This window comes from Botryllus schlosseri, chromosome 11 (assembly GCF_051294905.1).
Source record: "Botryllus schlosseri isolate E-star chromosome 11, Bs_hap1, whole genome shotgun sequence".
In the NCBI taxonomy this organism is placed as follows: Eukaryota; Metazoa; Chordata; class Ascidiacea; order Stolidobranchia; family Styelidae; genus Botryllus; species Botryllus schlosseri.
The window spans coordinates 20,022,741-20,044,494 of record NC_137246.1 but is presented as its reverse complement, the minus strand read 5'-3'; the positions used below and the strand labels follow the sequence as shown (position 1 = coordinate 20,044,494).

Here is a 21,754-nt window from a genome sequence, read left to right as displayed (position 1 = left end):
TGTATTTTATTTCGGAGAGAATATAGGGAAATCTTGGTTGTCCGACGCTTGGGTGTTCAAACCGCATCAAATTACCTAAAGTGATTTTAGGTGTTTTGAATAATTTGAATGAAACCTACTCCCAATGCGAAGATAGAGAAATCGAAGTCAAATATTTTGTGATAGGCCCCGCCTGTGCCTGGTGTCTACTGTCTAGCGCAAGTCAATCATATATCTGCGATTACGGAAATGTCTGCCGACTGATTTCTGCATATATATTTCATTGTATCGAACGTCGTAGGTTGAAGAATTAAACATAGGAAAATTGCCATGATTAGTACCGAAATAAAAAATGAAGATTTCCACGATTAAATCTCCGTATCGCATTCCCTCTATTTGTGCCACCCCATCGATTTTTCGACAGCAAGCTTCCACTTGGCGAAGCGGGCTTTCTCGTCTGCGGATAGAAATGCGTTTGAGAAACCGCGGCGTAAATTAAGTGCGATTTTTTAGGTGATGGTCACTAAAAGACCATGGACTCAGTTTCAAAACTTCTGAACTCAGACCCACTTGTCGGGATGCGACCGCGTTTAAACTGCCTATAAAAGACGGGGATTCACTGAGTAAATTGTTAGGTTGCCTAAAAAAACGCTGCACACCCAATTTGGGTCGATTCCAACTGGTAGATGTGAAGGCACAGGAATTTGAAAATTTTGAATTTAATATAATTTTGTTTTCAAATTCAGCACCATGAAATTGTTTAGTTGTCCACAAAAGCGATGCAAAACAAATTTGCGGACTTCATGGTATGTAATTTCTGATTGTTGCGTCACACTTTGCCTTTCTGGTTTTGCTTTTCATTCTGTTTAAATGCCTTCAGTGTGCCGTTAACTCTTGAAAAGAGGAACCCGAAAAGTCTTCGAGTTGAACAAATATTTTACTGCAATGGATGTTGTATTGAAAAAAAATTGACGCAATTCCAACGCGTGGAAGCGAAGTTATTTGGAATTTTTCATTAATAATTCTACAATTATTCACCGTCCAGGCTATTTTAGCGAATCCAAAATTTTCAACTGCAATGATTTCGCTTGTAACTGTTGCAATTGAGTTAAATTCGTTTTGCATCGTTTTTGTGGGCAATTATGCAATTTTATGGGGTTGACAGTAAAATTTGACAAAAAAAATATTATATTCCAACTTTTTCGAAGTACTCATAGATTTTACCTATCTGTACTACTTACTCCAGCAGTTACGTTTCAGACTAATTTCCCTTTTAAGCCGATTTTTTTAGGCTAAACTACTGACTTTTTACACTCTGGTATTGAAAAGTAGTAATACGTTTTGAGATAAGTTCGCATCACTTTTGTGCGTGCAATCGTCACAGGAACCGGGAGAAATAGCCTCTGTATCGGAGTAACTGAATAAATTTTCGTAAACAGTCCTTATTCGTAGTATCACTGATCAATTTGCATTAGTCGCGAAGATGTGGTACGCCAGCACTCGACCAAATCTACTCTTGATACTACTTACTTCGGTTCTTTACAGACCATTCATTCCTACTTCCACTCGAGTTGCAACGTTGACTAATTACACGGACTCTAATTCATACATAATCTTCTTAACTTTACGGTGCTACATCCGCTAGGGTGTGGTCGTATGTGAGCAAAGGAAAACGCACAATTACACTACGAAGAAATGGTGATTTACAACGATTTCAGCTAACACAACATCATGCGAAGGCTATATAATATATATTTACCGTGGAGGTCCCCCTTAGGATTAAACTCCGTAAATTCAAGATGCTTGTTCTCCCCCATTTTCCAAATCCCGCACGCTTTAGCGGCGGCAAACGCCGCGCCTAAGGCGGTCACTTCGGTGATGGCGGATTTCACTAAAGAGCGAACCAGGACATGAAAGTGACACTACGCGAACAAGGAAAACGGAACACGCACGAACTGTCACGCCGAGGATATCCGCTTGCCGCTGCATCAGAAGATTGTTGACAGTCATTCCCCCGTCGACTTGCAGGGTCGTGACTCCTTGCGAGTCGGAGCCGGTACTGGTGGAATCCTTCGTCATAGCCTCTAAAATCTAAATAACGTGGCAGAGAGTTTGTATTATGAAATTATCCGCAGTCGTGTCTAAACCAAGAACGCAATGACGGCTTACCCGTATCTCAAGCAGCCATCGTGAAAGAATAGGGAAATATTAATGGGTGCAGCAAAACATCAAATTCACATCCATAGCATAGCACACCGTGTGAGCAACGATAACCATTAAGGCTGGGCTCAACGATTCAAGGATCAATAGCAATGATTTGATTCCAGTAGTCAAGGTTGATTGTTTCAGCAACGAAAACATACGCAATCCGACGGTCTGTTTAATATACGAGACGTGTAGTACTGAAGCAGCCATGTATTCAGTGATGACCAAGCCCCGGAGCATAGTGTCCTATATGGTGTCGACACAGGCTAGTCTCACGCCTCAGTGAAATTGTATCACGTCACAATTTCCATTTGGCTACAGGCAATTTGACGGTCATTTTTGACCGGCTTGCCGAGCATTAAATTTGGTAAAACAGGTATCAATCGAAAGCTGACTCTGCACTGATTACGAAAATATAAATTTTATTCCGCCCGTGTCCCTGGAACTCCCACAATCAGCCTCGAATTTTTCATTGTTATGGAGATTGGCATTGGGACGCAACAATGCTGTCTGGCGAAACGAGAGAGTAGCTCAGGACGTAACAATGCTGTCTGGCGAAACGACAGTGTAGCTCAAGAGAAAAAGAGCCAGACACAATTGTTGCGTCTCAATGCCAATCTCTATAACAATGAAAAATTCGAGGCTGATTGTGGGAGTTCCAGGGACACGAGCGGAATAAAATTTATATTTTCGTAATCAGTGCAGAGTCAGCTTTCGATTGATACCTGTTTTACCAAATTTAATGCTCGGCAAACCGGTCCAAAATGACCGTCAAATTGCCTGTAGCCAAATGGAAATTGTGACGTGATACAATTTCACTGAGGCGTGAGATTTGCCTGTGTCGACACCATATAGGACACTATGCCCGAAGCACCTGCAATGTCGTCACACCCTAGTGGCGCCATAGAGCTACCCCTACATCTCCCTTCTCGGGACAAGCACAAAAGCTCATAAGCAGCACAAACATATACAACGCAATACTTTATTTCCACCGTTAGAGCCTCGAAACCTCCGTTAGCGGTGTCGCAGCATCGAAAAACGACTCGGCTATTTATGCGAAGTACTGATTGACCCTTACGATGTTCACAAAGCACTACTAAGTAATGGTCCAGAAAAAATATGAAATCATCGTACTTCTACTATGTTATAAGCAGAGGGTATAGGCTACCTCCTTCGTTTGATAGCAGACGGCTTCTAGGGCCGCGTAGGCGAGGTGTGCTTTAGTTGTAAATTGCGTCAAACCGCATATGATGCCACGAGCGTCACTTCGCCAATAGGGCGCGTAAAGCCCTGAAAACGCGGGCACGAAATACACGTCTCCCGACGACCCCGCTGTCCTGGCCAATGCCTCTGAAAAGGGAAACGCGGATGCTAAAGTAGCCATGGTTAAGTAAGGTTGTCAATTTCAATCCAATTACAGGTATAGGTACTTAACGGTGTCCAAGTAAAATCTTAATTATTGTAGGCCTATCTTCACCTGAAAAAAATTGAATGCTCTGAAAAAGTATAAGGAGATTTCGTTATTGAACATTTCTGGTATCACTTAATCATTTGTAAGTATATATGTAACATGGTAGTACAATGCAACTCAGTATTTTCAACAGAGTTATAATCGTTAATAAGGATTTTAATAAAGCATAAAATATTGAAGGCGTTTCTATGGTTTCTTAATATAGGAGAGATTTTACAACACAGTGCGCAATTGTGCATCCATGATATCAAAAAGCATCAATAAACTTATTCTGAGTGACAAATAGAACTTGAGTCTTCATTCCGATGCACACCGATACTTACCAATGTCGCTGCTCTCCTCAATAATATTCAAGTTATCCCTCAGCCACCGAACGATACCTCCAGACACAGCTATAGATCCCTGCAATACACTATTGAAGTACACCGATCAAAGATCAACAGAAACGACGCCGTCATCACCTCAAGAGCGTAGTGAGTAGGTTCGTCGGGACCGAGTTTGTATGCCACAGTGGTCAGAAGTCCGTGGGTCGACACAACCGGCGTTTTGCCAGTATTTTGCAGTAGAAAACATCCCGTACCTGCGCAATAGACGACAGAATCTCGAAATTAGGTCGCCTATCTCTTCAACTCCTTTTCACACCGTATGTATTTTTCGCGTCCCCGGGCTGGAAGCACAACTGACCCATCAGCGCAGCTTGTTGGTCTCCGAGGCACTGATAGCAATATTTTACCTTAATTCGTACATCTATATCACTTTATCAACAAAGACATCTCACCCCGCATAGAGGAACATTCTTTAAACAGCCCTCAGTCTAAAATCGAACATAATTTAAATGCCTATTCATCGAACTTAGCACATAACGTTAAATCGCCCGCATCGTACCAATAATCCGTAAGTCTCTGAACTGCTTTTTACTGTAGGCAGAATGGATTTTGGTACGCCGAAGAATTCGCACAGATTGTCATCCCACTGTTCGGTGTGGATATTGAAAAGCATTGTCCTCGATGCGTTAGTGATATCGGTGACATGCTTCCCGCCGTTGATTCCACCAGTGAGATTCTGAAATGAATCCATATCTGTAAGATACATTCAAATACGAGGTTGTTTGATTATACTTATGTTACATTTTGCCACAACTGAGAATTGCGAAATGTTCAGTCTGAATTTATGTTGCAAAATCACAGGACAGTATTGTCACGCGAATTGACTCCGTAGCTGAGACAAGATATATCCCCATCCATGACCTTACTTACATTTTGATAGAACTTGGCGGGCAAATCATTACCACCAGGCCATTGCAACATCAGGAAAATCCTACATTTTACGAATTATCCTGGATAATAATGTTAACATATGATGGCGTTTCATTGCGATAAGGACGTGTACTCGGAGGCGGCCAAAGCAACCATTCATAGTACTTAACCAAAAGTGCATTTTCAGGTAGAAGCAGTGCGACTACTACTTAGAGAAGAACAGATAAGGGCTGAAGATTACTACAGTAAGCATCTTGAAGAACTAGATGGGTACGAGACAGACTTTTGTACATCAATAGCCAAAGACAGCTGCTAAAAGTGCAAGATGCAAGTTGCAGTTTCCGTAATAATATATTGTTACCATGTTACAGGGGCCACATCAATCAGTAGATACGACAACCTCACTTGTAAGAAGTGAAGTAAATTCATTCAAACAGCACTTTCCTGCTGGTCTAATTGGAAAATGTAAAAAGCTGTTAAACTGAGAAAATGTTGAAGTAAAAGTATAAGCAGTTAAAATGTTACCATACAGAGTAAGAAATGAAATTGTTGTGTGTGTGAGAGAGAAGAGAGAGAGAGAGAGAAGAGAGAGAGAAAAAAAGAGAGAGATACAGAAAGAAAGAGAGAGAGCGAAGAGAGAGAGAGACAGAAAAAAAGAGAGAGAGATAAGAAAGTACTGGTCCAGTACTACTGTGTATCGGAAAAGACTGAAACTGAAAGTGGTTGAATTCTGAACAAACTCTGCATGAAAATAATAATCCCTCTAAGTATCAAATTTGCCTACAAATGGTTTGAAACACAGCAATCCCCGATACTCAACTATAAATAGACTCACCCAAATAAGCCAAGAGTCTACAGTACCAAACACAGCCCTCCCTTTATGCAGCTCATCCGCAGAGCCTGGAATGTTGTCCATAATCCATCGCAGTTTCACAGCGGAGAAGTAGGTGCTTATGGGCAGGCCACACACACTCTACAGAGTAGAATTTATTGCAACATATACAACCAATAATTAATATCCATACACAATTTGGAAGGGTTAAAATAAGAAAACAACGACGATGCCAGTCTTGTAATGTCCCCAGGCAAAAGTGTACATTAGGCAAATATTTGCTGATGTGTAGAGCTGCCCGAGCATTAGAGCAATGCTCAGCGTTAGTAGTGTACATATTTTGATAATTAAAATTTGACAAACAAAGCGAAATTAAAAAGCAGACTAGGGAATTTTCAAGATGGGTCTCTTGTATTAACACTGTCAAGTCAAACCGACAAAAATTACAGAATTTTGGTATTCTTTACCTGGAAATGGTCTTGTGCTTTGGTTGGCGTACTTTCAATCAGTTTTTTGACAGTGTCTTCAGTACGATTATCACACCAAACTGACAGCAAGAAAAATCAAACTGTTGCATGAAAAATTGCTGACTAAACATAATAACAACCGACCTATTGCAGGGCATAATGGCTTTCCGGTAGCTTTATCCCATACTATTGTGGTCTCGCGCTGATTAGTGATTCCAATGCCTGCAACATGATTAATCAAATTGAAATACTTCAGAGATTAAATTCCTGTTGGACGGAACATATATCTATATAAGTAATTAGTTTCAACCGAAAGTTCATCAAGAATTAAATTTATATCACGAGGAGCAAAAAGTAACTGAAATGACAGCTACCTGCGAATTAAAGTCTGATTTCAGGTCAAAATCACAAGTGCCACTACAAATGAAAGAATACAAACTCAATAAAACCTTTAATGCATGACTTCGAAATTCCCATTCTTTCCAGTTTTTCTGTACATTTCTCCATACATTCTTTCACTGATTCCAACAATTCAACTGCATCTTGCTCTACCCAGCTGAGAAGAAATTTGCACATTGCGAAATAATTTCACAACAGTCATGCAATATTTTATGTACCCTTCTGATGGAAAACGCTGTTCAATCTCGACTTGATGATGGCATACGACAGTACCACTGTGCACATCAAATATCTGTAAATATACAATAATGTGATCAACTTAGAAACTGTTCGTATATTTATCTTGTGCTTATCTATGCGATAGATGTAAGGACTAGTCTTGGTCGTCTAGTAATACTAAAAATGTATTTGCATTAATAGTTAACGTGATACTTTAATCTTTACAATAGTGCCGATCAACGTCAAATTTCCCGCCGGTTGGCCAAATACATTCAAATTTATATCTCAATAGCACAACGCAAGAAGTCAATCACTTTTCCATTAATAAAACATCAATGATTTCGAATTATGGAACAATTTTCCTGCACCGTGTCGTAAGACAGAGTACATGGTCTACTTTGGACTTAGCCTTTATCACTGCAACAATCGTCAGATTATATATTTTCATCCGATCAATACACACACAGTGTACAATGCAATACGCATGACAGTATCAGTTTATTAATATTTTCATCATTTCAAAACACCCCAAAACTGCAATACAATGTCGAAACGACTTGGAGTAGTCCTTGAGATCAGACACCCACCTGGGCCTAGGCGGTGTAAAGAGGAAGCATGCACACTGAAAGAAAGTAGAAGATAATATAAAACGACAAGCGACAAAATCAGGTGGCAAGTAACAAAAGGCGAGATCGATAGGTCATATCATGGTCCGGTAAATGGTGCGGGCTGACTAGTATTCATTCAGTGGAAATTGGTTGTATTTTGACTTGAAGACACAATGCGTAGTAAACAGCACTCAGTAGTGCTGCAAATGTTGCACCAAACTCCTACGAAAACCGTACAACTTGTTTAAGACCAGTTCTGAGTGAAAGCTAAAGACGTTTCGAAACAAAATTTCACAGAATTCGACAGTATGACCAGCGATCCAGCGATATTTCGCACTATCAAAGAGGCTAGCAAACAGAAAAGTCGCAGTTCTTTCAAAAGAAATCTATCAATTAAAATCAAGTCAGTGGTTCTCAATAGGTTTTCGCCTTACAGAACGCTTACCAGTCCGCAAAATTTGTTTTGAAATTTTATCAGTCCGTAAGCTAAAAAGGTTGAGAACCACTGGTTAGATGATTTAATATTTGTGATGACAAGTGTCGTTTTCGAACATAAGATGACAAATGAACTCACCAAAAATCTGGAACTGCTTGTTCCTTGATCAACAGAACCAATATAGCTTCTTTCACAATCCATTGTGCATTTCAGTAGGATGTGTCAGCTGTGCAGGGAAGCTACAGTACTAACCAAACGACCACGAACAAGTGTTGTTTGTCGAAAACCTTACCTGTCGCGAAGATTACCACAAACTCGTTTTCATTAGTCTGGGGGAATAACCATTCTCCACCGTCACGCTTCACTTGCAAACACGTTTGCTGCATTCCATCGTTGGTCATTGTTTACGTCACAAAACCTATAACTTAACATAATAAGAAAGATTTCGATTTTATCATTCCAATGTACTGGACTTCCATTGAGTTTGCGTAATGTCAGATGTTGATCAGTCATTTCGAAAAATGAGTTTACGAAAGAGGCGATTATTTCGGGCGAACGAAGAGGGCAAGGGCGAGGGGAATACCAATGCCAAAATATTTGACTCCCTTAGAAAAGGTGTGGATCCTATCGTGGGCCTGGAAGCGCTGAAAGATGATACTAAAAATAAAGCAGATGGTGTCTCCGGCACCAATAGCAAAATTTTGGAAGAGTTTATGAAACAAGCAAAAACCACAGCGGAAAATCACTGCGACAACGATGGGGTATTTGAAGTCGGAGATAGCGGGCCCATCAACATGACTGAAGCTGAGATCGCAACTAAGAAAGCGGATGGATATGAGCGCAGTCCGAGACAAGCATTGAAGGAGACAACAATAGAAGATGACGGTGATAGGGTTGATTTCATCACAAATAAACCTATGGATGAGCTGAGTACTGAAAATAGTTCCATTACTGACCATCAAAAGGTAGTTGAAGAAAAACTTGAAGGAATCAAGGCGGAAGGTAAACATGATGGTAAAACCTTGCGGATGAAAACCAATGAAAACGTCGGTGCAGAAGGAATAGTTTGGTTTGGACTCGATACAGTGATTAGGGCTTTCAGCTTCGACGCATCTCCTGGTCGTACCTGTGCTTTCAAGTTAGTAGATCCCACGAAAGCAAGGAAAATTAGGGATGAATTTCTGTACAATGAATGCAAAGATGATGCCGTCAAGCCCCCTTCTTATTGTTCGCGATACCCGACAGACTACGAAGAAAGGTTAGGCACGAGTCGCGTGCGAAGTATAGACACTAAAAACGAATTCTTTACTTTCAGCAAAAAAAGAATTAAGGTTGAAACTGTTTTGTTATTTTTCTGTGCGTTCACGCTGATGTTGGGATATCCCATTTGTTATTTAATGCATCTTCATTACAAATGACTTGAAAGCACGATTTTTGTGGTCCACGTTATGTTAGTTGATCGAACGTAGGGCATATCAATTGACTCCTTAACGGGTGCGATTGATTCTGGAGCGTCTGTTGTGTATAAAGCAACCGAGAGTCCTTGAATGCAGTTTATTCCTTCGCCATTAGCATCAATGTCATTACCAATCACGTTTTCAACCAGCTGAAATATGAATGGATGGCTAAACAAACACATGTAGTTGATAAATCGGCCATTTTAGAACCAAATGTCAACTGTTGATAACCCGAAACATACCCAGAAATCACTAATAACCACGATACAGACGATATTTGCACAGTCCCTATACGTAGCAACACCCTCGATTGGGGTACAGGTATTTGAAGGAGCCGGGGAGCGGTGGTGTTTTGCATGATATTTTTGTTAACGGCTGAGGTGTAGTTACTTCAGTATTAATATATACTATATAGACGATGGTGTCCGCTACAGAATTGCCAGAAGATTTGTGCTGTGATCCAACCTCGTTTGTTGTGCTAACTGGATTGGATGTTACCTACAATGCTGTGCATAAATCAATCTGGGACGCATTCAGCAATAACAGGTGAGATTTCGGATATCATACGGTTATAGTCAGCCGTGTCACTATACACATTTGATTGATCGGAAAATCTCGCTATGTATGTTAAGATTCAAGCCCCAAGCATTAATCAGCAGAATAAAGTTTAAAAAAACTCTAAGAGGAAACATTGAGAAATGAGAACTCGACTCGCCTGAATGCTGTCATGCTGAATGTGCAAATCACGAGTGAGCTCGTGAAATTAGTTCTAAAAAATTTTCTACACCTGCTATGATAACTAATCTTGAATGTTCTAAATTTCTTACCAATTCTTGTTCTTGTAATCTGGAATAGATGTGACTATTTGATAAATTGTGTAGTTAGTAGCCAACTTGTAAATGGAATTCTTGTATACCTAATCTATCTCAATCATTTTAGTATCATACCTAACGTTAAGTCAGTTTCATTTAATATATATCTGATCTGAGGTGACACCACAGCCATCTATGCATTGTTCAGCTACGGTAACAATATATATACCCTGCAACGTTGCCAAATTCCAACAGTTCTGTTTTCAAAACACTTCGTTAAAATTGACCAACCGTGAATAAGCTCGCTTTTGTTATACTACTGAAGGACTATATTTATCATGATTGTTTGTTTGCTATATATTTTGGTTGAATGAAAATAAATGTGTCACTCTCATCTCAATTCTCAACATGACTTGGTATGGCGCTTCCTGAGATTGATCCTAACAATATATTTTTCCTCCTTTAGAAAAAGTGACAGAGTTCCAATATCCTTCGAATGTCTCCTGGGAGATCATGCTTATCCAAGAGCCAAAGATAGAAGGACCTCATATGAATGGTACATTCCCAAAGTGAGTAAAAGTTAATTCTCATAAAATGTCATCATATTCCCTTCCCATGCAGATACTTTTATCATTTCGGTTTGAGCACAGTTCATATCCATAGTTTTATCCTATATTTTGCATTTGAGATGTTCCATATAAATATCCCTTTGGGATGACGAAAATATTTCACACAAATTAAATGGTAGTAGCCACCTCTTGCATCCAGGTAAATATACTTCTAATTCTATACTGTTAAATGCTAATTCCTTCTCCAGCAGTTGCAGTGGGATTTGAGTTGAAACCATTAGTCTGGTTGTTGGTTATGGACTAATCGATGTATCGGCAATGTTTATGTTCATTTTCTTATGTATATTGTACAGATGTGCAGTTGTAATTGTTGCTTGATTCAACTTGTTGCTTTCATGGTCTTGTAATTGGTGCAATATTCTAAGGGTATACTCAAAACGAAATGGATGGACAAACATCTGTGCAAAGTCCCGGGGGTTGTTGTTATATTCTACGAGCTGGATTGGGATGAACCGCTCTGGGATGAGAAACAACTGGAGTGTGTTTCCAGAGTCGAAGTAGTCCGAGCCAGTTTGAAAGGTTTGGTTTGTGATTCATGAAATCAAATATTATCTCCCATCAATGCATTCACTCTCAGGAAGAAACACTAAAGTGGCTGTCGTACTCATTCAAAAAAGCTCTCTCTTACCAGCCGGGGAGGACATGGGCGCTCAAGATCGAGCTTCTGCTCTGTGCAGTGCCTGCGGTTTATCGTCAAAATCTCTCTTCATATTGCCGCTAAGTGACCACATACTCGGATATATTATCAGGTATACATTGTTTAATTTTGTGATAAGGATACTCTTGACTCAGTAACGTATTACTTCTGCTTTTTGCAGTAGTCAAGCACTACTTGAATGAATGAATGAGTTTATTTTATTGTAGTGAATACAAATTTTATCACCAAGAGTTATTGTTTCGACACGGCGTTAGTTATGCTTGTACTCGAGTAATGTCAGCGATCACTTTGAATGCCTTCGGTTTTCAGACTCGAAAATGCGTTTTATGAGCTTGCAAACAGCTACTACCACACGGAAGCCCGTCGCGTCCGTGCCCACAAGGAGTTCCTGAACAAGACCACCCATCAGCTGCTGTTTGTCCGGCACCAGTTCAAAATCGCCTTCTTTGGCGAGCTCATGCAGGACCACACCACGGCGCTGAAGCACTACGTCCAGGCCTACAACCACGTCCACGAGCTGCGCTCGCACGACACCAACAACCTGGAAGTGAAGGTGATGTAATGTAATAACCCAAGAGTTTATTGAACCAGTGCTGTGGAGTCGGTGTTTCGTTGAATTTTCTCTTGATTTTGTGGCACTCATTTATATTGGAGTTGGGGAAACACATAATGACCGTCAGAGTTTGTTAGATTGCTCTGATTCCGACTTCGCCTGCTTTAAAATTGAACCAAATGTTCTCGAATGTCACAGTTTTAGAAGTTATCAAGTTTTCAGGTCGGCGTATCCTCACAAACGTAATTTCTCTCTGCGAGCACAATTCAAAATCAATATGTTCATTCATCTGGTAATAATGATTACTGAAACGTAATATTCATATGATTTTCCGAGTAGATTAACAGGAATGTTGAGTCACAATTCTGTTGAGAAAATATTAGAAGTCGGTGTGTTCGAAGTTGTCGGAGTCCGTATTTGCCTAGATATGTGGTTCCCAACGTGGGCGATATCGTCCCCCAGAGGCCAATTTTGAGAAACAAGTGGGCGAAAATACCAAAGCAGGCAATTGGGGGTGAAAATGTTTAAATTTCCTGTGAGATATATTTAATTACCACTGTCAAAAATGCATGTGACTACGGCTTATTTTGCATATGACGCGAAAAACAGAAAGTAGACGCGGAAGCCGAGCACCTACCAGATTGGAAAAATGGTCTTTCTTAGTAAATTCACCAGCGATCAGAGTCAGGTGAATGAATTTCCCGATTATATTTCCTCTTTTTCTGAACCCTAAATATGGGGGGCGAAAATTTGTGTCAAGATTGATAAAGGGGCGATATGTCGAAAAAGGTTGGGAACCACCGGCCTAGATTATTCCAATTTTCATGCCGGCGACGATGTGATATTCGGTTGTACGACTGCTAATATACAAATTTCTTTTAACGCTCTACTGGTTGCTGATGATCATCCCTGGCGAGTGTGAGCTGAAAATACACGGATGCATTTCGATATGAATTATTCAAGTATTAATAACGTCCAATTGCAACACACCAGGTGATCGGAGGCTTCGTCAACTACAAGATCTGTCGGCTCTACTTCCTGCGCCTCGACGAGCCGCTCGAGGCCATCAAGCAGTTCCGGCGGCACGTCGACCTCTTCAAACCAAAACGCGGCGTCTCCGAGCTGGCGTTCGAGCACAGCGCCTGGATGAGCATGCAGTTCGAAGTCTTCGGCGGGCTATTTGACGAGGCCATCAAGGCCGGGCTGGCTGCGATACAAACCCAGCACCCTGGGTTTTATTTTCAGCAGGCTGCAAACTACGCACGCGATCGTCGCACGCAAGCTCGAGAAATCTGTTCCGCTGTGGCTGGCAGCGCGTACCCAACCCCTGATCCGTTGCACACGGACGGTCCGCTGGATTTCTACGGGCAGAGACAGTGGCGGCAAGGACACCAAAGCATAGACCCGCCCGACCCTAACAAAGAACGGGACGGTATCCTGGCTTTGAAATTGCGCGAAGCCAACGTGGACCAGTCGCGACAGATCGTGCCGCTGCTCAGCGCCGCGGTGGCGCAGTTCAAGAAGTACAAGTGCCCCAGGATGAAGCGGTGTCTGACTGTGCATATGGCGGAGGAGTATTATCACGCGAAGGATTACGTGAAGGCGTTGACGCTGTTTGGTCACACCGCTTGGGATTATCGGGACAACAAGTGGTGGGACGTTTTCAACAGGATACAAGTGATCGCGTTCCGGTGAGATTCTGGAGGGATTTTTTTTTAATTGACAATTGCGAGCAGGCGCGTAGCTAGGGGCCAGGGGGGGTTTCGGGGGGTCGACACCCCTCCTTTAGAAACGCGAAACCCCAACTTTTTCAAATGACCGCTCTGACGCTAATACTCGGTTGCAATTCAATAAGTCCTGTTATCAGTATTGCGCGCGGCCAATTAACGAAAGGCGTGTTGCCAATTAGCGAGATTCGTCCCATGCACATTGCACTGCACAATGTAAGGAAACACGATCTCCCGCTAAGATGATTGCGAAATCAGGTCATTCATTGTCGCGTTCGCAATCGTTGCTAGCCTGATTTACCGCATCTTCAATAAGCCTAATTCCGCTGGCTTGAAGAATCGCATTGGCTTGGTGCGCACGATATCGTCGCTGGCCTACACAATCGCATCTGCAATAGGCCTAGTACTCAGGATATCGCTAGCCTAACTACCGTGTCTTGGGCCTACCATGCTTTGGCTCCTTTTTCTCGATGGCTTGGATAAAATGCTATTAAGCATTATGCTGATTGGCGATTGTGATTAAAGAGTGGCATCTCGTAACTGAATGACAGCGAATGTCCGCAATCATGTGCGACGCGTGCGTACAATGTACATGCGTAATTGATTTCCACTAGTCTTGAGTTATAGTCCAGTAGGCTTGAGTTATAAAAGGTAAGGTTTGAACCACCTGAAATCGGCGTCACTATAGCACATATTCCATAGAAACTCGTACATTTTGACTTGCGCAAATCGACGCCGAGGCTACGTAAGACGCAAGACGCATTGATAAGCGGGCGTATTTAATTGTTGGACGTGTTGATAACCGCGCGTATTCAAATGTTAGACGCGTGCGTATTTCATTGTTCACGACAGATCAGGGAGTCGCTAATTAACAGCACTTCCTGACTTGTCGACAAGCTTATCATACGCCTATGTGACATCGAGACTATTGTTACTGATTTGAGTCGAGTAGTAAGTACTGAAAGTATGCACTCCCTCTTATGCTTTTAAAAAACAATGTTTTCATTCTCTTATCTCTACCGGTAAATTGTATTTGCGTTGTATTTCAAATTGGTCCATGATACTGTGTCTTATTTTTCCTTTCGTTCGTTAGTTTATTTTTTATTTTTTCATTAGTTATCGACTGTGAAAATTGCTCCTGTCCCGGGTGGCTCGGCTCTGAAGACTATGTCATATCGAGCCTCCCGTCTACCTTACATGTCTCATTTCACTGTTACATTTTTGTAGTGTTATGTTGATATGTAATGTATACGAATAAAGATTCTCTCTCCTGGTAATAAGATTTAATTTATCAACTAAAATTATATTTTCCATAGTTTTTTCCACTGTAGCCTAGAAACCTTGATTGGTTGTATCACAGCATGCGGAAAATGTAGTACAAAATTATGCACATCAGTGTAAATGACATATCTATGAAGTAGTGATCAACCCCCACAGCATTGTCACAATGAAATTGCATGGTCGAAAAAAGACCGACTTATCTTTAATTAGGGTTACCCGTATGCCCTCCTTTTTAGGTTTTTTGAAAATGTCCTTAGAGGACGCCTAAATGTTGTCTTTTTTGGCAACTCTTCTTCCTTTGCAGCTAAGATAACGGGTAGATTCGAGTGAAAATGTTCTTTGAGCATAACTGACGCTAAATAGGAAATTCGTTCGATCGAAAGCGACAACCTTTTTTTGGTTAAATTTTTCAGTAAAAATAGCGTAATCGACCGATTTCAGTTTTGTTCAACTAACTTTTCTGATTTGGTAAAATGTCCTCCCTTCCCGATTCCAAAATATGGTAAGCTTATCTTTAATGTGATGTACGACTGGCGATAGAGGCTATTCTTTGTGGTAGCATAAAGGTACATATTACACATCTTCCATGCAGTCGAATCGAATTCTACTTTACTCAAAACTGAATCACTCATATACTAGGTTTTGGCATGCCTTGGTTGTAGCATTTTGTTTTTATGACAGATGCGCGTACCTTGTCGCTAACGTGCAGCAATACGTGACGACCGCCATCGAACTCATGGGGAAGCACTCGAAGGTCTCCGACGAGGACAAGACCAGGATTCAAATGAATCTGATACGGGTGGTTTCGGGAGAGGCGCCGGAGCCCGAGCCGTTGACGCCCTTGGACGGAGATTTCGGCGCGGGAGCTGAAAGCGATCACGGGGAAGCGCTGGATAAATCTGGGGAGTTCTGGCGTGAAAAAACGGCCGACTCGACAGCCTATGAAATCGACATGAACAAACTGGTACCGTTTGTGGAATGCAGGACGAGCTTCCAATCGCAGAAGGTGCACGCCAACGAGGCTATCGTTCTTCACGTTTATCTTCAAACCAGTTGTACGTTTCCGATACGATTCGCGCGTCTGACGGTCAATACCGGCAACCGTCTGTACGACGAACGTTGCGTTGTCACTGACGAAAAATCCGGCGCATTATATCTGGAACCGAACAAGTTGAAGCATCTGACTTTCTCGTTTTGCCCCGATCCGAAAGATGTCGGCGACACGGTTCAAGTGTCTACCGTTACGCTGCAGCTAGGCGCCGAAGCAAACACGGTGATGTTATCGTGGAACATGCTTACGACGCGACCGACAGTGACAAGACTCAGCACGAAACAGATGATGCAAAATGACGCGCCGGCCAGAGTAAAGAAGTGGTCTGACATTGACCCGATACTTAAATGTCGTATTCTCACTCGGAAACCGTTAGTGAATGTTACTATCATGCATCATCCGCCTGCTTTGATTCACGAGGTGTACAAGATTACGTTTGTCATGGAGTCTGAGGAGACGCAGAAGATAGAGAACTTAAAAGGGACTTTCACGTTGACAGACGATAAGTCAGAAGAATGGTCTGTGAACACGTACTTGGGAATGGATGTAGACTCGGTGTTGAGTGTGTCTGCGTTGAAAAAAATCGAATTCTGTGTGAAAGAGTTGTCTCCTGGCGAGGTATGCGAAAAAAGCGTGTATCTACGTTTCACAGAGGCCGGTGTCAGGAATTTTTCAGCCAGTGTGTCGTACAAGGCGTTGGACAAAGTCTGTGTGCCTGGCGAAGACGACCGGAAAGACGTAAAGTGTCTGTGCGTCTCGGACCACGCGGTCGCAGTGGACGCGGTGTCCGCGTTTCGACTGTCTTCGGTTTTGCGGAACAAGGATTTCGAGAGTTTCAAGCACGTGGTCCCGGGCGGGCGGTTTATCGCGGTGGTTACCGTGGATTGCTGTTCGCCTTGGCCGGTCGAGCTGAAATCTGGCGCCGTGAGCTTGGCCGAACGGGCGGTGTCCGTCGTCAATGGGACGTGTTTCGATATGTTGGCGGGTGTGGTGTTGAAGCGAGGCGAGACGGCGAAAGACGCTGTTTGTTTGATGTGTGAGGAGGAAGTTAATTTCCCAGGTCGGTATCTTTGAGATTTTCATGCCGTTTTGTTATGGTTACCAGTGAATTTGGTGCTTGAGGCCCCTAACCACCTACCCCTCCCTACCCTAATACATTAATACAGTGCTTATCAACCGATGGCTCGCTAAGAATTGATAAATAGTAGTTTTCTATTCAATTTTCCAGGTTAACCAAACACCTTATCTTCTCACGATTAGACGGGCAAATACCCGTTCTCCTTTAAAATATATTGTTTTTACGCTCATAAGTGCTGTAAGCCACTTATCGTGCTTCGTGAGCCAGGTCTGACATCTGACAGTCATTTTGATTGGTGCGCAAAATTGGACATTGTGATTTCGTCGATGCCTTAATATTGAAAATCGTGCCTTCCTCCAAAGGCTTTGCTAACATTGATTGGAAAATGCAATCCAGCCCGATTAATAAGCACGCATTTGCGGCGATGCAAGCTATACCGAAAACTCCTTTGCGTTCAACGTAAAAGACGAATTACTGCTTGATTACGCACTTTCTCGTTTGTAATCATCTGTTAGGCCTACGTGTGTTCTTGTCTGCCTCATACACTCGTATTCTCGAATTATCGCGCAATTTCACTTGTGGGCTTCTAGTTTTTAAGTCGTTACTCACATGACTCTTTGCACATCCCATCCCATGGTAGATCACACAATGAAACACGCCTTAGAAGTGGATCGCGAACTGTAAAATATTGAAAAGCACTGCCTTATTACATACCTATCCAGTGCCAGGTTTGACATGCTGAATCCGCCAAGTGTCCTGTAGCACAATTAACGCTCATATTCAGGGAAACGTCTGTTTTCGAATTGATCCGTGCAACATTGATGCATTGCTTTGATTATATAATATTAGTTACTACATTTTTAATGCCGAATTCACTGCTAATCTTTTTTATAACTGTTTCCGACAATCAATTTGACAGATCGAAACAACGTGCCTGTCGGTCGGTATTCTTTGTCTTGGCGGCGACACGAAGACTCGGAGAATGTGTCGCCGTTCGTGACGAGTTCCGTCGAAATCGCGAGCGCCGCGATCAGGTACTGCTAGTCGGTTGTTCGCGATTTGTTTTCCCGCATGATTCCTTGGTCAGTAGGGCTGTTCACTTGATACCTGAATATATTGTAAATTTGATTAAAAAACACTGCGTACCAAAATCCGCTCAATTACAACCGGTAGACGGGAAGTTGTTCCGAGTTATCTTTTACTAGTTCCCTTCAGGCATGCCTGCAACATGATGTTTGGTCATGACGAAGTGACGAAATTTTCCACCTGAAATACTATTATTTTATAAAATTCTACTAGTTGAACTTATAAAATTTTGGTGTGCATCGTTTTTTTTTGACAGGGTTTTTTGAGAAGTCGTATGAATGGTCAGTCCTAGGCTAGAACGGCCCTGGTTGTCAAATATCCATCTGAAAAATTTGAATTAACCAAATGCCAAACAGATAATTATCACTTGAAGTAACGCAATCAATTTATAACATTCTTAAATTATACTATCATGAACTTAGACCAGTGGTTCCCAACTTTTTTCGACCCATCGCCCCCTTTTCAAGCTCAACACCGATCATCGCCCCCCCCAAATTTTGTGTACCGAAAATTGGGCATACAAACTGTAATCACCGGCGGGTTGACTAAAAAAAAAAAAAAGTCAACTTTACGGCTCGAAGCCTAATTTGACACTTTTGTAACTAAATTTCCGTGGTTTGACTAAAAAAAAAGGTCAGCTGTTTTTACGCGTCGCTATTTTCGCCCCCCTAGAACGCCGAATCGCCCTCTGTGGGGCGATTTCGCCCACGTTGGGAACCACCGACTTGGACGAAAGCTATATTTTGTCGCATGACTCCACGCAATTTTACCAGTATGTTGTCTTGCGCCATACTGACATTGTGTGTGTTTCATTGCAGCTTCACAATACAGAACACTGCTATTGTAGGCTGTATTCTGAATGGGATGTGTATTTACCTAGCAGTATTGTCAAAAATGACTTGTGAAAATCTTTGATGATTGTGACTAAGTGACTCGTGTCAAAGGCAAGCGCATTGCGCAGGACTTTTGAACTTGATTTCAATAACATAGGCCTACTTTTGAGTCATCATGTGGTGATCAATTATTAAATTAGTTGTCGTTCGTACACATGTAGAAGTAAGGTAAGTTACTACTCAAGTGGTACAAGTAACGATTACCAAATATGTTAAACCGGAAGCAGTCTAGGCCCAGTTTTGCCTAAAAACTGAAATCTGTTGCGTAGAAGTGTAAGTAGTCTAAAATGATAATCACTCAAGTAAGTAAGGCCAGTAGTCTATACCTACCTGGGTACTTCGAGAAAGTAGAAGTGCTTTTTTATTTTTATAGATCATTCCCATTGAAGATCGACGTCAGGATGCCTCCGAGCGGAGTTATGTTGGAGCAGATGCCAGTCACGTACACGATGCGGAACTGTTCGGATGAACCGTGCGAGATCGAACTGATATGCGAGGTTGCGGAAAATTTCATGTTTTCCGGCGTGAAGCTGCAGCGATGCCGACTATTACCGGGCTCGGAAGAGTCCCTGACTTATGCACTGTACCCGTTGGCCGCCGGACCCCAGTCACTCCCGAGTTTCCGAATCCGAGAAATTCCTTCGGAAGGTCGCGACGCTTCGAAACCGGAAAACGACGAGTCGCTCTCATGTTCGTATCTCCGCGAGCATATACCGTCGTCGATTTTCGTCAAACCTTGTGCCCAGAATCATCAATTGATTAGTTGAATTTGTTAGTTCCTGTCTGTAATAAGTGCAATGATTCCTGTTTACACGAAATCTCCGTGCCGATCCGTAAATATATTGGAAGCTTATGGTATTGATCCTCAATTTTTCAGTGCTGTTCTTGAACTTGGAACGTTGTAGGTAATGGTGAGCATTCATGTCGTAAAGTCCAGTCAGGGACGAGTTACCTGTCCTAAACAGGCCAGTCTAGGCGTGTTATTTAGGAAGCATAAGTAGAGCTCACGCACGTCAACGAAGAACAACTACCATATGATCCGGACTGAATACAAGAAAACTCATTCAAGTATGACGGACCTCAATTGTGGAACAGAATCTCGGCGGCCATCCGACAGTCGTCGAGCATGTCCGCATTCAAGTCGAAATACAAGCAATTTCTTTTAAATGAATACGAGCCAGCCTTCAGGGTTACCGGACCCCGACCTAACATCGAGCTCCGCCGCATGCCACCTCATTTTGTCGCTTGCGTCTTATATTCTCTGCATTACTTTTCATTCTGTGTGCATGCCTCTTATTTACTCTGCCTAGGCTAAGCTGGGTGTCTGATCTTGAAGGCTACTCCAAGTTGTTTCGACAGCTTCATATCTTCTCATTGTATCGCAGTCTTGTGATGTTTTGAAATGATGAAAATTTTAATAAACTGATTGAAGCCTAGCTTGCATAATTCCAGAGTCATTTTGTTTGAGATTTCATCAGATCCAGCTCGCGATATATTGAAAACATAGGAGGGTGCCTGGAGTAATCCTTTATTACATGTGTAAATATTGTGTTGCAGTATCTCCACTGTTGTTTTTAGTGCGTGAGCACACAATTTACCCAGTAATCCTCGCTCATCCACATTGCAAGGCTGCTGTCAATCATACGTGCATTTCAAGTTCTAACTACAATTGTGTTCATCCTTTCCAAGCTGCAAAAACACCGCTATTTTAGATAATGTTCAACTTCATTGCGTTGTTTAGGGATGATATATAGCTATATTCGGCGTTCAATGAATCATTATATCGTGCTAGCCTTAGCCACTGTTGTCCAGCAACATTTGACGTGAATTGTATTCAACCCTGCCCGAACCTCAGGACAAATTCTGCAGCTGTGTATGTGGGTATGGGAGCATAATACGGAGAGGAGAAACCACTTTTTAATTTCCAATATTTCAATTGCACTCTGCAATCTGATTGACATCCAGCCCACCACACCCACCATACCACGAGATCAGACAAAAGATATTGATGAGTATCAAAAAAATTTATTGGCAGTGAAATATCACATTATGAGCAATTGCTCGACACTCCTTTGTAGGCTCTCGATTTGCGATTTCAGTTGAGATCCATACTTTTCAGTGACAGAACACGCTATCACCGGTCTTGACACTCCACACGCACGCCCGAGTGCTTGTTTTGATCTGACGAAAACGTATGGCACATTCTTGTCTTCACACAACAGAGGCAAATGGAGAAGGATTTCCAATGGCTCCGTGTCTCCAGCCAGTACTATCAACTGCGACAAACCCCTGTTCAAAGTCTTCGTGGCCTCGTTGGCGCCTTTTCTCAGCTGTTTGTAGTTGGTCGCCTGTTGAACAAGTTCCAAAATGGTCTTCGTCATCGCTGGGTCGGCCATCGGGTACGCCTTGGGATTAACATCGTCGTTCGTCATATTTGCGAAGTTTCCTCTCCACTCACCAACTCAACTATGGTGGCTCACTGTTTCACTGAGGCAGTTCCGATACGAATCAACCGATCATGCAAACGCAACACAGCCGGAGTCGCAGTAGTCAATATAAAGTGAAATCAGCGCTTTGGAAAAGTGGCAAAGCGATCTCCGCACGTTTTTCGTGTGATTGACAGGTCTTTCGCTATAGCAAGTTAATAAAAGCACATC

The 21,754-nt window shown here is 42.2% G+C and overlaps 4 protein-coding genes across 4 annotated transcripts; 2 read left to right on the top strand and 2 right to left on the bottom strand.

Moving 5' to 3' along the window:
• Positions 1-240: 240 nt before the first annotated feature.
• LOC145449776 (glycerol kinase-like) lies at positions 241-8,200 on the bottom strand. Its single transcript, XM_080328202.1, has 15 exons — positions 8,011-8,200; positions 6,828-6,901; positions 6,660-6,766; positions 6,355-6,432; positions 6,211-6,290; positions 5,747-5,884; positions 4,541-4,717; positions 4,434-4,469; positions 4,298-4,370; positions 4,117-4,235; positions 3,979-4,057; positions 3,353-3,534; positions 1,932-2,070; positions 1,739-1,870; positions 241-436 (listed from the first exon to the last, which is right to left on the bottom strand). The coding sequence occupies exons 1-15, from the start codon at positions 8,071-8,073 to the stop codon at positions 372-374; spliced, it is 1,542 nt and encodes a 513-aa protein (XP_080184328.1). The 5' UTR covers positions 8,074-8,200; the 3' UTR covers positions 241-371.
• A 121-nt stretch (positions 8,201-8,321) lies between these two features.
• Positions 8,322-9,300, top strand: LOC145449785 (uncharacterized). The gene has a single exon (XM_080328214.1). It carries the CDS (start codon positions 8,364-8,366, stop codon positions 9,288-9,290), a length of 927 nt encoding a protein of 308 aa, XP_080184340.1. The 5' UTR covers positions 8,322-8,363; the 3' UTR covers positions 9,291-9,300.
• A 326-nt stretch (positions 9,301-9,626) lies between these two features.
• Positions 9,627-19,955, top strand: LOC145449763 (trafficking protein particle complex subunit 11-like). Its single transcript, XM_080328185.1, has 9 exons — positions 9,627-9,875; positions 10,608-10,710; positions 11,136-11,289; positions 11,348-11,519; positions 11,738-11,981; positions 12,975-13,672; positions 15,671-17,100; positions 18,038-18,152; positions 19,471-19,955. Exons 1-9 carry the CDS (start codon positions 9,748-9,750, stop codon positions 19,862-19,864), a joined length of 3,438 nt encoding a protein of 1,145 aa, XP_080184311.1. The 5' UTR covers positions 9,627-9,747; the 3' UTR covers positions 19,865-19,955.
• Positions 19,956-21,106: 1,151 nt separating this feature from the next.
• Positions 21,107-21,700, bottom strand: LOC145449794 (NHP2-like protein 1). Its single transcript, XM_080328226.1, has one exon. The coding sequence runs from the start codon at positions 21,527-21,529 to the stop codon at positions 21,140-21,142; it is 390 nt and encodes a 129-aa protein (XP_080184352.1). The 5' UTR covers positions 21,530-21,700; the 3' UTR covers positions 21,107-21,139.
• Between the last annotated feature and the right edge of the window lie 54 nt (positions 21,701-21,754).